General features: G+C 43.5%; 1 protein-coding gene across 2 annotated transcripts in view; it reads right to left on the bottom strand.

Moving 5' to 3' along the window:
* Positions 1-16,955, bottom strand: part of KREMEN1 (kringle containing transmembrane protein 1) — a 98,499-nt gene that overhangs the window by 46,182 nt on the left and 35,362 nt on the right. For both annotated transcript variants that reach the window (XM_003258040.2, XM_012508212.1), the window contains exon 4: positions 3,188-3,312. In XM_003258040.2, coding sequence (XP_003258088.1) covers positions 3,188-3,312 — 125 coding nt within the window. The remainder of the gene's footprint in view (positions 1-3,187; positions 3,313-16,955) is intronic.

The following is a 16,955-nucleotide window of genomic DNA, read 5'->3' as shown; positions in this document are numbered from 1 at the left end:
CCAGGCATGGTGGCTTATGTCTGTAATCCCAGCACTTTGGGAGGCCGAGGCAGGTGGATCACTTGAGGTCAGGAGGTAGAGACCAGTCTGGCCAACAAAGTGAAACCCCATCTGTACTAAAACTACAAAAATTAGCCAGCGATGGTGGCGGGCACCTGTAATCCCAACTGCTTGGGAGGCTGAGGCAGGAGATTTGCTTGAACCCAGGAGGTGGATGTTGCAGTGAGCCAAGACTGCATCGCTGCACTGCAGCCTGGGCAACACAGTCAGACTCTGTCTCAAAAAAAAAAAAAAAAATTTGTGCAACCAACCACCAGTACAATCAGGATTCAGAACAGCTCCATTACCCCAATAATTTTCTTTGCACTATTGCTTTATAGGTCCCCTCCCCCAGAACCCCTGGCAACCCCTGACCCATTTTCCTTTACTATAGTTTTGTCTTTTTGAAAATGTCACATAAATAGAATCATACAGTATGTAATCTTTTTGAGACTGGCTTCTTTCAGTCAGCATAATGTCTTTGAGATTCATCCAAATTGGTGTTTGTATCAATAGTTTACTCCTTCTTATTGCTGAGCAGAGTTCATTGTACGGATGTATCACGGCTGTTTATCTGTTGGGCTGTTTCTAGTTATTCATAATTATGAATAGAACTGCTATAAGCATTTGTGTACTGATTTTTATGTGAATATAAGTTTTCATGTCTCTAGCATAATAACTAGGAATGGAATTACTAGGTCATATGGTAGATGTATATTTAACTTTATAAAAAAGTGCCAAACTTTTTCCAGGAAGACTGTACCATTTTAGATCTGCACCAACAATACATGAAAGTCCCAGTTGTTCTGTATCCTTGTCAGCACTTGTTATTTTCAGTATATTTTATTTTAGCCATTTTAATAGGTATGTAGTGGTACCTCATTATAGTTTTAATTGGCATTACCTTAATGGCTAATAATGTCGACTATATCTTTCTTTTTTTTCTTTGTTTTCTTTTGTTTTTGAGATGGAGTCTCACTCTGTCATCCAGGCTGGAGTACAGTGTGGTATAATGTTGGCTCACTGCAACCTCCGCCTTCCAGGTGCAAGCAATTGTCCTGTCTCAGCCTCCCGAGTAACTGGGACTACAGGTGTGCTACCACGCCCAGCTGATTTTTGTATTTTTAGTAGAGACTGGGTTTTGCCATGTTGGCCAGGCTGGTCTCGAACTCCTGACCTCAAGTGATCCTCCTGCCTTGGCCTCCCAAAGTGCTGGGATTACAGGCTTGAGCCACCACACCCAGATGACTATCTTTTCATGTGCTTATTTGTCATCTGTATATCTTCTTTGGCTTCTTTTCATGTGCTTATTTGCCATCTGTATATCTTCTGTTCAGGTCTTTTGCCCATTTTTAAATTGCTTTGTTTGGTTTTTTTAACTATTGAGTTGTTTGGCTTTTTTTTTTTAATTTTACACATTATGGATACAAGTTCTTTGTCACATATGTGATTTGCAAATATTTTCTCCTAAGCTATAGCTTGTCTTTTCATCCTGTTAAAAATATCTTTCACAGAGCAAGATCTTTACATTTTTATGAAGTCCAAATTAAAATGTACCAATTTTTTCTCATCATGGGTCATGCTTTTGGTGTCTCATGTAAGAACTTTTTGCCTAAACTCAAGTCACGAAGATTTTCTCATATCTTCTTCTAGAAGTTTTATAATTTTACATTTTACAGTTAGATTTGGGATCCATTTTGATTTCAGTATGTAGTCTTGTGTTGCAGTGGCGTGATCTCGGCTCACTACAGCAACCTCCGCCTCCTGTGTTCAAGCAATTCTCCTGCCTCAGCCTCCTGAGTAGCTCGGATTACAGGCACGCACCACCATGCCCAGCTAATTTTTGTATTTTTAGTAGAGACAGGGTTTCACCATGTTGGTCAGGCTGGTCTCGAACTCCTGACCTCGTGATCCACCCACCTTGGCCTCCCAAAGTGCTGGGATTACAGGCATGAGCCACCGTGCCCAGCCAGTATGTCTTAATATGTCTCTTCTTTTTATTGCTGAGTGGTATTCCACAGTATGGGTATACTGTACTTTGTTTCGCCATTCATCAGTTAATGGACGTTTAGATTATTTACAGTTTGGAGCTAGTATGAATAATGCTGCTATGAACATTCATGTATAAGTCTTTGTGTGAACACAGGTTTTCATTTATCTTGGGTAACTATCCAGGTGTGATATTGCTGAGTTTTAAGGTACGTGCATATTTAACTTTGAAAGAAACTTTAAGATCTTTCTTCAAAGAAGCTGTAGCATTTTACATTCCTACTAGCAGTCTATGAGAGTTTCAGTTGCTCCACATCCTTATAAATTCTTAGTATTTTCAGTTTTAACTTCAGACATCCTGAAGTGGTGTGCAGTGGTATCTCATTATGGTTTTAATTTGTATTTCCCTGACAACTGCTGATGCTGAGCATCTTTTCATGTGTTTATTGGCCATCTATGTATTTTTGGGGGATAAAATATCTCTTCAAATCTTTTGCTCATTTTTAAAATCAAGTTGTCATATTGTTGAGCTGTAAGTGTTCTTTATATATTCTGTATACAAGTCCTTTATCAGATATATATTTAACAACTACTTTCTCCTAGTCTGTGGTCTGCCTTTCATATTCTTAACTCTATTTTTTGAAGATAATATTTTAATATTGATAAGTTCAATTTACCAACTTTTTAAAATGATTTGTTTTTGTGTCCAACTTAGAAATCTTTGTCTAACCCAATATTTTAGGATTTTCTGTTTATTTTTCTAGAAGTTTAGTTATTTTAGGTTTTTTAAAAACTGAAATGTAATTCACATAATGTAACATTCACTGTTTCAGTGTATATTTCAGTGGTTATTGGTATAGTCACTGTGTTGTGCAGTCACCGCCATCTAATTCCAGAACATTCATAACCCAGAAAAGAAACTCTGTGTTGATTAGCAGTTAGTACCAATTCCTCCCACCTCCCACCCTCTGGCAACCACTAACCTGCTTTCTATCCCTATGGATTTGCCTATTCTAGACAATTCATGTAAGTGGAATCATAAAATATGTGGCCTTTTGTGTCTAGCTTATTTTACTTAGCACTTATTTTTAAGTTATCTGAACAAAATGCATTTACATCTTTATATTTTTCTATAGTTACATAGCCACAGAGTCATCACCTTGAACCTCTGACTCCGACAAAAACTGATGCAAGTTTGTATGGTGAGTTTGTTGGACGTTTTACTGGTGCCAGTCAGAGGAGGTGGGTTTCCATGATCCTTGTAGCAGCCAAGGTTTCCAGGCACTAAAGAAAAAAGAAAAACAAAAGAATTTCGCAACATCTGGCTGTGAAACACCAAGAAGGAAAAGCGATTTGTGCCAGGTACTTTCATCTCAGCCAGTATTTCCACTCCTGAGGTACAAATAAATAACAAGCAACCAGCTTTGAAAATGGAAGCTTTAGTGTCCTCTGCTAAAAACCATGTTTTTGTTTTATTTTGAAGAGTATGTGAGACTAGGTCTACCTTTAACTAACCAAATACATTTTTTTTAAAAAACTGTTTAATATTGATAGGATTTAGTATTGAAGAAAACTAGGAACAATTTCCTAAAAACAGAAAGACTCCAGTAATGTAAATTATGTTTCAGAGTTACCAGAGGGCAGGAAAAGCCCTCTCAGAAGCCCATTATCCTATACCTTCTATGTAAGCTCCTACTTCCTTCAAAAATTCCACAAGTGGGTTTCCTCAAGGACTTTTGGTGAATATATTAGTTTCTTATTGCTGCTGGGACAAATTACCACAAACCTAGTGGCTTTAAATAACATAAATTTATTAGCTTTCAGTTCTGGAGGTCAGGAGTACTAAGTGGGGCTTATGGGTCTAAACTCAAGGTGTTAGTGGAGCCAAGTTACTCCTAGAGGCTCAAGGGGAGAATCCATTCCTTGCCTTTTCAACCTCCTAGCAGCTGCCCATATGCCTTGGCTTGTAGCCGCACCATTCCACCCTCTGTTTCCGTCAGCACCTCTCCCTCCTCCCTCTGTTTCTGTTAGCACCTCTCCTTCCTCCGTTTCGGTCAGCACCTCTCCTTCCTCCGTTTCCTTCATCACCTCTCCTTTCTCCCTGTTTCCATCATCACCTCTCCCTCCTCCCTCCATTTCCTTCATCACCTCTCCCTCCTCCCTGTTTCCTTCATCACCTCTCCCTCCTCCCTCCATTTCCTTCATCATCTCTCCCTCCTCCCTGTTTCCTTCATCACCTCTCCCTCCTCCCTCCATTTCCTTCATCACCTCTCCTTCCTCCCTGTTTCCATCATCAACTCTCCCTCCTCCCTCTGTTTCCTTCATCACCTCTCCTTCCTCCGTTTCCTTTATCACCTCTCCCTCCTCCCTGTTTCCATCATCACCTCTCCCTCCTCCCTCTGTTTCCATCATCACCTCTCCTTCCTCCGTTTCCTTTATCACCTCTCCCTCCTCCCTGTTTCCATCATCACCTCTCCCTCCTCCCTCTGTTTCCATCATCACCTCTCCTTCCTCCCTGTTTCCTTCATCACCTGTCCTTCCCCCCTGTTTCTGTCAGCATCTCTCCTTCCTCCCTCTGTTTCCTTCATCACCTCTCCTTCCTCCGTTTCCTTCATCACCTCTCCCTCCTCCCTGTTTCCTTCATCACCTCTCCCTCCTCCCTGTTTCCTTCATCACCTCTCCCTCCTCCCTGTTTCCATCATCACCTCTCCCTCCTCCCTCTGTTTCCATCATCACCTCTCCTTCCTCCCTGTTTCCTTCATCACCTCTCCTTCCTCCCTGTTTCTGTCAGCACCTCTCCCTCCTCCCTCTGTTTCCATCATCACCTCTCCCTCCTCCCTCTGTTTCCATCATCACCTCTCCTTCCTCCCTGTTTCCTTCATCACCTCTCCTTCCTCCCTGTTTCTGTCAGCACCTCTCCTTCCTCCCTCTGTTTCCTTCATCACCTCTCCTTCCTCCCTGTTTCCTTCATCACCTCTCCTTCCTCCCTGTTTCTGTCAGCACCTCTCCTTCCTCCCTGTTTCCTTCATCACCTCTCTTTCCTCCGTTTCCTTCATCACCTCTCCTTCCTCCCTCTGTTTCCTTCATCACCTCTCCTTCCTCCCTCTGTTTCCTTCATCACCTCTCCTTCCTCCCTCTGTTTCCATTGTCACATCATCTTCTCTGACTCAGATCCTCCTGCCTCTCTAAGAACCCTGTGATTACACTGGTCCCACCTGGATAATCTATCACAAAATTTTTCATCATATCTGCAAAATCTCCTATGCCATCTAAGGTAACGTATTCACAGATCCTAGGGATTATATCATGAACATCTTTGGAGGGCCAGTCTTCAGCCCACCACACTGAGCATATTAGTGTTTCACAGCCACACATCAGATGGTTTGGTCTAGTAGAAAAAGCTGTAGCTGAGAACAAAGAAAGCTAAATATATGTACCAACTCTGGTAGACAGCTTTCAAAGATGGACCTCAATGATTCTGCTATGCATTCGATGTTTGCATACCCCTGTGACACTTTGTCTCTGCCCTGGCACAGAGCAACTCTCTGGGAATTTTCTGGGCGACCAGAGCATCTTTTGTTCTAATGAGGCAACTCTTGGTAGGCTCCAGCTTCAGGATGGGGGCTGGTCACAAGAAAGATGAAGCCATGATTAAAAGCTTGGAACTTTCAGTCCCACACCCCACATCCTCCAGGGAGGGGTGAGAGTCTAGAAATTGAGTTAATAATCAATCATGCCTATGTAATGAAGCCATCATTAAAATTCCTAAAAGATGCCATTTGGAGAGCTTCTGGGTTGGTGAATAAATATCTGTGCCAGGTATGGCAAACTCCACAAGAACAGAAGCTCCTGTGTACAGGATCCTTCCTGACCTCACCCTATATATCTCTTCATCTGCAGTTCACCTATAGCCTTTTAATTTTATTTTTTAAATTATTGAATTGAGATGGGGTCTCACTATGTTGCTCAGGCTGGTCTTGAACTCCTAGGCTCAAGCGATCCTCCTGCCTCAGCCTCCCAAAGTGCTGGGATTACAGGTGTGAGCCACCATGCTTAGCCACACCTATATCCTTTATAATAAACTAGTAAGTGTAAGTGTTTCCCTGAGTTCTGTGAGCTGTAATAGCAAATTATCAAACCAGAGGAGAGGGTTGTGGGAACCCCCAATTTGTAGCCAAGTTGGGACCCACTCCTTGTAATTGGCATCTGAAGTGGGGGGCAGTCTTGTGGGACTGAGTTAGGTAGTGCCATAACTTAATTGTAGGACCCCCAGGTGGTGTCTGGAAACTTGGAGAATTGGCTGGTTTGAGACAAATCCATACATCTGATGTTAGAAGAGAAGTGTATGAATGTATGGGAAAAGGTTTTTTCCCCCTATTACTCCCTAAAATTAATATATTGAAGCCTGAATTCCCAATATGAAGGTATTTGGAGGTGAGGCCTTTGGGAGGTAATTAGGTTTAGATGAGGTTATGATGGCTGAGCCCCCATGATGGAATCACTGCCCTTATATGAGGAAGAGACCAGAACCCCCTCTCTCTCTGCAGCAAGAAGGTAGCCCTCAGCAAACTAGGAAGAGAGGCCTCACGGGGCACTGAGTCGCCAGCACCTTGACCTTGGACTTCTTAGCCCCTTGAGCTATGAGAAATAAATGTCTGTTGTTTAAGCCACCCACTGTATGGTATTTTGTTACAGCAGCCCAAACTGCCTAAGACAGATCCCCAATTCCTGGTATTCATGCCCTTGTATAATCTCCTCCCCCTGAGTGTGGGCTGGACTGCTGACATGCTTTTGACAAGTAGAATGTGGCAAAGTTGATGGGATGTCACTTCTGGGATTAGGTTACAAAAGATTATGACTTCATCTTGCTTGCAGACTCTCTATTGTTTTCTTACTTTGTGTATTTCTATGAAGCAATAACGAAGCAATATGCCATGTCAGGGGCTGTGTGGTAAGGAACTGAGGGTGGACTTCAGCCAACATCCCACAAGAAAAAGAATTTCACCCAATGGTCCACAATTAACTAAATCCTACCAACAACTATGTGAGGTTGAAAGTGGATCTTTCCTCAGTTGAGCCTTCAGATGAGACTCCAGCTCTGGTAGACACCTGGAGTGCAGCTTTGTGAGACACCTTGAAGCAGGATATTGTTAAGTCATACCCCAGATTTCCTGACCCACAGAATGCATGAGATAATGAATGTGTGTTGTTTTAAGCCACCAAGTTTTGAGGTAATTTGTTATGCAGTAATAGATAATTAATATACCTTATAATAGATTGAATAAAGAAATTAATTCATCATGGGTCATGGACAATGAATCTCTGTGGACCTTAGTTTTCCATCTATATTATCGATTTATGAATCACTCCACTATCAGTTGAAGTCCTTTCCCTTTCTCCATTTGTCCCTCATTGTTTATATAACTGAAGATATAACAAAACACAAATGAGGCCTGATCTCAGAAGCACTTCTAGGTCAGCTGAGAGTTATGTATTATACAATTCCAAAGTGACAGGCATATAGACTCTTAGATAGCATTGTTTTTTGTTTTTGAGACAGAGTCTCACTCTGTTGCCCAGGCTGGAGTGCAGTGGCACAATCGCGGTTCACTGCAAGCTCCGCCTCCCGGGTTCACGCCATTCTCCCGCCTCAGCCTCCCGAGTAGCTGGGACTATAGGCGCCTGCCACCAGGCCCGGCTAATTTTTTGTATTTTTAGTAGAGACGGGGTTTCACCATGTTAGCTAGGATGGTCTCGATCTCTTGACCTTGTGATCCGCCCGCCTTGGCCTCCCAAAGTGCTGGGGATTACAGGCGTGAGCCACCGTGCCCGGTCCGATAGTATTTTTTTTCCTTTATGCTTCAGACTGGAAAACAGCATCGTCCAGTTTAATAAGCTTTATATCCACATTAGTCTTTTGGGCATATAAAATTATATTCATGTGTATGTGTGCATGTACACACACACACAGACACACACACATTTTAATGTATTCCACCATCTAACCAGCTCATTTTAAATTGGCAGGAAGTACCTCTGTTAACCCAAAGACTCACCCTTCCCCCTCTAAGCCAAGTGGTTACCTTTCTCCCTTGCGTCACACATGGTTCAAATATAACAAATGTGGCTCACCACACAAAAGTTAAAATGCATCCTTCGGAAACAAACTAAATCTCTATAGTAGCAAATGTAAACAGAAAAGCTCTATGCAGTAGGAGTCCAGTGTTGGCGGTGGAGGGGCCTGGCTTGGAAATGTCTGGGTTTTAGGGGTTTAAACAACTGCAGTGAGTCAAGCTTCTCTAGTCAAGAGCATATGATATAAACTGAGTTTGTTAAAGGGACCTTGCGCGTGGAAACCTGAGCCAGGCATTTAATGGTTCTTAATAAGAGCTACTTGATGATGATCATCTTGGTCATTTACTCTGATTTTTCTCTCATTTATTCCATTATGCTTACAAGTAACCATGTTATTATGTATCAGTTTACAGACAGCCTAAGGCATATAATCATAAAATGTTAAGGTTGGACATAAACAAGGCCATGGCTTGCATTAACACAGCTGGAACCTCTAAGCTTTATTAATTTGTTGAGCAAATCCAGGTGGTTCATGTTTCAATAGGACAGTGAGGTCTTGAAACACACCATGAGGTAGATCACTGGGAATCAGACCACAGCCTGCTGCCCTTCTAACCCATTTGAACATCAGTGGCCTAAGGTATCAAACTTGCCCCCAAAGGCAATCACTTGCCAGTTGTGACACTGTCAATTCTACCTCCTACAATATCACATACATCTGCCCTTACCTCTCTGTTCACGCTGCCACTTCCCCAGTTTGGGTCACCATCTCCTTTCACTTAGACCACTGCATCAGACTCCTATTCTATCTCCATTTCTAGGCTTACCCTACTCTAATCTAGTTAGCAAACTGCAACCAGAATAATCTTTGCAGTACATTCCAGACAGAAGTGCAAAGGCCTGAAGCAAGAAAGATTGTGGCCTTGGCAGGAACTACAAGAAGTGAGCGTGACTGGTAGCAGAGAAAGGGAAAAGCGGCAGCAGCTGGTGAGGTAAATGGAGCCCCTCCCCAAACCCTCAAAGCTCTCTGGTTGCCCCCCAGGATAAAGTCCAAACTTTCTCACATGGTACACTGCTGCTGTTCCTGTGCTGCTCCCCCTTCCCTTCTGTGCTGCTCCCCATTCCCCTCTCCCACCACCATGACCTGTCTACCCTTCAGCTCACATTCTATACAGAGGCCAAATTGTAGTGTATTTGCAAGTTTCCCAACTGGACTTTGCTCTTTGGCCTCCTGGTTTTTGCACATGCTATTCCCTGTGCTTAGAATATTCTTCCCTTTTTAAGATTTCAGCCTGAACATCATTTCCCCTGGGAAGCCCCATGGCCCTCCCATCCTCCCCACCCTATCCTCTACAAGAAAGAGGGTTATGTGTCCCTGCTGTGTAGTCCTACAGCAGTCTATGCTGAGTTTGATTCTGAACACCTGTTTACTCGTCTCACTACCTGATTAACTATGAGCAACTTAAGGGCATGACTGTATCTTCCACACACCCCTGTATTCCCAGGGCCTGGAGTGGTCCCAGTCACAAAGCAGGTGCTCTAGGACTATATGCTGAATGAACAAGCACTTCCTGTGTCACCACTGAATCATGGGACGAGTGGATAACGGTACTTCTGTTTTTTTTTTTTTATTTCCATAGGTTATTGGGGAACAAGTAGTGTTTGGTTACATGAGTAAGTTCTTTAGTTGTGATTTGTGAGATTCTGGTGCACCCATCACCTGAGCAGTATACACTGCACTCAATTTGTAGTCTTTTATCCCTCACCCCGTTCCCACCTTTTCCCCGAGTCCTCAAAGTCCACTGTGTCATTCTTACGCCTTTGCATCTTCATAGCTTAGCTCCCACTTATGAGTGAGAACATACAATGTTTGGTTTTCCATTCCTGAGTTCCTTCACACTTGGAATAATAGTCTCCAATCCCATCCAGGTTGCTGCGGATGCCATTAGAGTGGATAAAGGTACTTCTTGGGCAGAGTGAATGAACAAGGTAGAGTGAAAGTGGAAAGCAGACTCAACCTGCATAACGACATCCACTTAAAGCTAGGAACAGTTGGTTTTGACTCCTTTCTTCTCACTGTCTTCTTTGGCTATGCAGGAACATCATTCTGGATAATTGAGTATTCCATAAAGCTTAACTTTAAAACTTAACATTTTATCTTAATCATTTTGGATGAAACCTTTCTAACATGCATTAGATCTTTCTTAAACAAATTTAACAAGTTTAGCCTACTTTAAATTTTTCTTGGTAACTTGAGGTCATCAAATATACTTCAAAATGGCCCCAGACTGGTGTGCTTTTTTATGTTCTAGTGTCTGACTTTAATAGTTAATTTGTCTTTTGGTTGCTGTCTCAGTCCACACAGGCTGCTATAACAAAATACCATAGGCTGGTGGCTTAAACAATGGACATGGTTCTGGAGGCTGAGAAGTCTAAGGTCAAGGTACTGGCAGTTTCAGTTCCTGATGAGGGCCCTCTTCCTGGCTTTCAGACCAAAACCTTCTTGCTGTGTCCTCACATGGCAGAGAGAGATGGAGCTCTGATTTCTCTTCCTCTCCCTTTTTTTTTTTTTTTTTTTTTTTTTTGACACGGAGTTTCACTCTTGTTGCCCGGGCTGGAGTACAATGGCGTGATCTTGGCTCACTGCAACCTCCACCCCCTGGGTTCAAGTGATTCTCCTGCCTCAGCCTCTGGAGTAGCTGGGATTACAGGCGCCCGCCACCATGCCTAGCTAATTTTTTTGTATTTTTAGTAGAGACGGGGTTTCACCATGTTGGCCAGGCTGGTCTCAAACTCCTGACCTCAGGTGATCCACCTGCCTTGGCCCCCCAAAGTACTGGGATTACAGGTGTGAGCCACTGCACCCGGCCCTCTTCCTCTCCTTATGAGGACACTAATCCCATCATGGGAGTCCCACTCTCATGACCTCATCTAAACCTAATTACCTCCCCAAGGGCCTCATCTCCAAATACCATCACATTGCAGGGTTAGGGCTTCAACATAAGAATGGTGGGGGTGGGGGGTGAGGGACAAACATTCAGTCTAAAACAGTTGCTGTCAAGGCTGCTGCAACCTCAGAACATTAGAACTGAAAGGGGTCTTTGAGGGCATCTACTTCTTATTACTGTCAATGCCTGCAGTCTTTGCTTAACCTCTTCTTAATTTGCTGCTTCCTAGGCTTAGAACAAAACTGTGGAGCTTATAAGAACTGTATGAAAAATAGAACATGCAGCTTCTAAAAGAGGGAGGGCCATTATGCTCCTCATTTTCTGCCATCCACATTGTGGCTCAGAAGTGAGTTTTGCTTGCTCCCTTCCTAGGACTTGGTAATGTTCTGAAGGGCACTGGTGCCACCACCATGTGTCCAGGAGCAGGTGGCCTTTTACAGTGAGACAAACCCTAGGGTAAATTCTGGCTTCTCCATCACAGCCCTTCTCAGCTCAGTTTCATCAACAGAGGAATGAGAATCAATACGGACCTCAAAGGGTTCTTGTGAGAAATAAAATGAGATAATGTAAATAAAGTAAATACCACAAGGCCTAGCAGAATAGAATGTGCTGAATAAATAGTGTTTATCATCATTATATACAATGAGGCTTTCATCATTCACCACACAAACAAGAACAACTTGCTGAATAATAGAAAAATAAAATAGGCTGATTTAAAAGACAAAAATCAAAGGCAGCCACTTCAGAAAACGGTTTGATTCCGGATATTAAAATATTAATCTCTGACATCTGTATAGCATACAGCGCATTTTCACATAAGTCAGCTCACAGGAAGCTCTAGCCCTTTCAGGGAGGCAGGACAGATGATATTATTCCTATTGGACAAAGAAGAAACCAGTCTAACAAGGTTAAAGGCCTTGTATGGGGACACACAAGGCAGAACTGGAGAGTCGGGGTAAGCTCCAGGGTTGCAGACTCCCATTCCATGGGTTTTTGTTTTTGTTTTTCATGTCTCTGACCCCTTTTCTTATAGGACCAGTCTGGGCAACTAAATGAAAGTGACTCCCTGAGACCGGAGATTCAAGACTGAATTCTCAAACACATTAGTCCCTCAACACTCTGTGCACCATGAGAGAAGCCTCTGCGGTTCCAGTCAGCCTCTGAGGGGGCCACTGCCCTCTGACTTGTCCTGGAAACTGTGGCTCGAAGTCTAGTCGGAGAAGACACGTCATGTTGCTTCAAAAGCATTACTACTCAACTGAGTGGATTTCTAGATCATGTCCCACCCTTAGCGCTTCCCAGAAGCAGGGAGGAAAAGCCAATTTGAAAAAGGATATTTGTCTTCAAATTCCTTTTGCATTTCAAGCTTACTTTGAAGTCCCTGTGGCTTGGTCATGCATTTTTCCTCTTACCAAAGAGGCTTCATCACTTTCAATTTTTTAAAAATTGCCTTAACATACAAATGGACCCCTTGTTTATCATAGCCGAGGCTTCAAAACTCGTGAAAATTAATTACAAACATTCAGATGTTGAAGATAAAAATTTTAGAGGAGTTAAAGAGAGATGGTCCTCCATTCACATTAACCCAGGAACTATTGTTCTTTTACTATCATAAGAAACAACTGGGAAGCAATCAGGCAGGCCCACTAAACATTGTTACATTTGAATATAACTGTGGCTTCATTCTGAAGGTACTGCGCACACCTCCATGGTGGCCTCCATGGCTGACAGCCATTCTTTGAGAACCACCTATTACCCACATCACCTTCTCAGAGTATCTGCTCCCATAACTACTGCTGGTTGGGGACAAGACAAAGGGCTCCATCCTCTGGCCACAGCTGCCTCACACTGAGGCCACCAGATTCTCCTTCTTAGGAAGCTGGAATTGGGATCCTCTCAGTGAATGCAGGCACTGAAATTGTAGGGATTTGTCAAGTAGGAGTTGAGGCAACCAAACTCAAGTTTGAGCCATGTGAGTGGATGAGTGAGCCAATTCTGCTGGTCCACGAAGAGGAAGAAAGATGGATAACAAGCTGAGAGAGAGGCAGAGATGGGAGATGAAGTGGCCACAGAGAGAGACAGTGAAAGTCCCTGCTTTCTTTCTAGTTTCTTGGGACACAGGGGTTGGGTTCTGTGATACATCCCAATGGTCTTCAAATAGATTTCTTTTGCTCAAGTTAGCTTGAATGAGTTCTAGTCCTGGTAACCAAATCATTATCGAAGACAGAGGCATGGCCATCATAGCAAAGGCTCAGTTTGAATCTAAATCTTCAGCTGGTAATTCACTAAGAAGCAGCCCTGACTATTATTCATGTTTTCTATTCCACTGCTCTGACCAGATCTGGGATATTTGCTTTAAGAAGCCAGATGCAAAGTTCTTGTCCTATGTCTTAAAAAACTCTTTCCAAGGCTCTGTAGAGCTCCCTTTTTTTTTTCTAAGTAAAATCTGCTTCTTCTGAAATGACGTAACTTCTCTGCTGATTTTTTTTTTTTTAATAGAGACAGGGTCTCACTCTGTTGCCCAGGCTGGAGTGCAGTGATACAATCATACTCACTGCAGCCTTGAACTCCTGAGCTCAAGTGATCTTCCCATCTCAGCCTCCCGAGTGGCTGAGACTACCAGTGTGTACTACCATGGCTGGCTAATTATTTGTGTATCTTGCAGAGATGGGGTCTCACTATGTTGCCCAGGCTTGTCTCAAACTCGTGGCCTCAAGTGATCCTCCTGCCTCAGCCTCCCAAAGTGCTTCTCTGCTGATTTTAAATGTCATTTAACCCTGTGTCAATACCATCTTCTGCCTCAAGGACCCCACACTGGTGCCTCAGTAGCTGATTTCTCCCCTCCATGGAAAGAAAAACTATGTACATCTGAGACGCTGCAGCTGGTATCCTACTTCTTTCAGAGCATCAACAGGTGCTCTGAAAGAGCACACCCTCAGACCCGTGACCGTAAGCTCACTGCACCCTGTGCTGTTCATCTGCAACTTTCGTTCCAAATCTGACAGCTGCCATCTTGGTCCAACCCCTTCTCATGATATGGCCCCACACTACCTCTGTAACTTTATTTCTAAACATAAACTTCCTTTTCAGTCACTGTGATTCTTCCAACAGTCTTAATTGTGCCCCCAAGTCTTACAGCAACACCCCAAATAAATAAATAAGCACAGCTTTTTCTTCCTCTGTGAAATTCTGCCCTTAGCGGGAGGTAGTAAGAGTTCTTAAAGATCCTGATCCCATAAGGCCAGGATCTATCACAGCAGTAGTTCCCTCCTGGTGGGAGTTCCTTCTCTGAAACTTAGTTTCTGGTGAGTTAATGTGATAAAGAATCAAAAGAGGCTCTAGTAATTTCTCCCCTCCCTGTACATGTGTGTTGCTTCCACTTTAATAGATTTCCCCACTTCTTAAATCGGGCCTTGCAACTTGCTTTGATCCATAGAATGTGGTGGACTTCTGAGTTAATGCCTTAAGAGGAATGGCAGCTTCTGCTGTTTCTCTCTTGGAAGCCAGCCACCGTATAACAAGTCTGAATACCCTGCTGTTGAGAGAAGTCACTAGATCGAGGTCTGAAGCCACCTTGAATGCCAGCAGAGCTCCCAGTTGAATGCAGGCACCTCACTGAGCCCAGGTGACAGCAGCAGAAGAACCACTCAGCTGAAACTCAGTCGACCCAGAGAACTGGGAGAAATGATAAACTGTTGGTGCTTAAGTCACTGCGGCTGGGGATGGCTCATTACACAGCAAGAAACAACTAGTACACATTACTTGGTAAAAGGTCAGTCCAAGTTCAAGAGGAATGATAACTGCTGTGTCCCTGGGAAGAAAAGCTCGTTTGTTGACTTGGACTTTTTTTTTTCAGGGACACCACAAATATCCCAGGCAAGGAACCTCTTCCTGCTGTTTTATCACTTACATATTCCACTTGTCAACAAGTTCTGTCTTCTTCCTAAGTGCATCTTGGACTTAATCCTTCCTGTCTTGTCTCACTGCTGCCATGATAGCCCAGGCCCTTATCCCTTGAGTTTAGAAATCTACACCCATCCTCTCTTCCCCAAACTTTCTTCCTTTGATCCGTCCTGTAAATGACACTGGACTTGCTTCTCTTCCTAAACTAGGGCTTTCAGCATATCAGTCCCATCTAATTAACTCTTGCTTTCCAGGTCTGACCTGGTTCCTTTTTGTCCACTCCTCTACTCAGGAAGCCTGGATCCCAACCCACACACACATCAATTCTGTGCTTCCTCCAAGCCTCTGTCCTGCTGTTCCCTGACCCATTCAGCCACCAGCCACCTTTCTTCCACCTTTCCACAATCTTTACTGAGTCCTCTTGTCTTCAAAAACTCACAACACTCTACCTCATAAGTCAACACTTATTTATATAATTGGTGTGCTGGTCTGCAATTTTCTCTTAGGTTTATAACTCAGATTCCCAATTACATCATAAGATTGAGGGGCTATTTCTTCCTTATAGGCAAGTGCTGGTATAAAGATTTTCAGTAAAGTCATCCCTATCAATTTGAATGAGTTTTCCTTTTTAAGTCCCTAGTGTGCTTTACACAACTGTGCTTTAGAACATTTGTATCTGTCACTGAATCGATATCCATTTGGTTCAGAAAGTCTGTATTTTTTTAACGGAAAATTAAATAATACCCACCGGCAAAAACCAAAAAATAATTGAGTACAACAAATAATTGAGTACATAAAACCTCATTGTAGGAATAAACGTGGGAGCCAGGCAGAGTGGCTCACACCTGTAATCCTAGTACTTTGAGAGGCCGAGGTGGGAGGATTGCTTGAGCCCAGGAGTTTGAGACCAGCCTGGGCAACATAGCAAGACTCCATCTCTACAAAAAGTAAAAATATTTGCCAGGCATAGTAGTGTGCACCTGTTGTGCCAGCTACTTGGGACACTGAGGTGGGAGGATCGCTTGAGTCTGGGAGGTCAAGGCTGCAGTGATCCATGATCGTGCCACTGCACTCCAGCCTGGGCAACAGAGCAAGACCCTGTCACAAACAAACAACAAACAAACAAATGTGGGGCCTCTTGTGTTCACCAAGTTCAGTGCTACAGCAGGCCACAGGGAACAGCCACTGCAGCAGCTGATGCCTGGTACTAAGACCCATGGTCAGTTAGATAAAAAAGAGATGGGCAGAAATAAAGCACAGGTTATGAATAACATATTCTAGGAATTAGATGACAGGGACATACTAACGGTAGTCCATTCCCTGGGGAGAGCATACCATCACAGTATCTGCTGGTACTTTCACGTCTACCTGATATGTGCTAGGACTTAGGGTAGCATGCATTTTATTCATTTAATCTTCAAAAAAACCCTGGAAGGCACCGATGAGGAAACCCAGGCACAACTGAGAGTCATTGTGCCTAAAGCTATTAAGCAGATAATGATTCAAACCTAACTGGGTGTGACTCAGATGTCCACATTCTTTCCATCTTTCCACCAGCTTGTGTTGTCTCTTATGGGAAGAGAGGAAGAGATAAGACTTCATGGCATCAAGAAAGAATTTTGTCCTTTGAGACAGGGTTTCACTCTCATCGCCCAGACTAAAGTGCAATGGCGCAATCTAGGCTTACCGCAACCTCCGCCTCCTGGGCTCAAGCGGTTCTCCTGCCTTAGCCTCCCAAGTAGCTGGACTACAGGCACATGCCCATCACACCTGGCTAATTTTTGTATTTTTGGTAGAGACAGGGTTTCACCACATTGCCCAGGCTGGTGTCGAACTCGTGGGCTCAAGCGATCTGCCCATCTTGGCCTCCCAAAGTGTTGGGATTACAGGCATGAGCCACCACGCCCAGCCAAGAAAGAATACTTAGCAAGCACTTTTACACTCTCCACTGTGCTAGGTGTGGGGAAGATTGTTGAAATATATGGCTCTTTTCAGTGGCTA

This window comes from Nomascus leucogenys, chromosome 7b, assembly GCF_006542625.1.
Source record: "Nomascus leucogenys isolate Asia chromosome 7b, Asia_NLE_v1, whole genome shotgun sequence".
In the NCBI taxonomy this organism is placed as follows: Eukaryota; Metazoa; Chordata; class Mammalia; order Primates; family Hylobatidae; genus Nomascus; species Nomascus leucogenys.
This window is presented reverse-complemented; position numbering and strand designations above follow the sequence as displayed.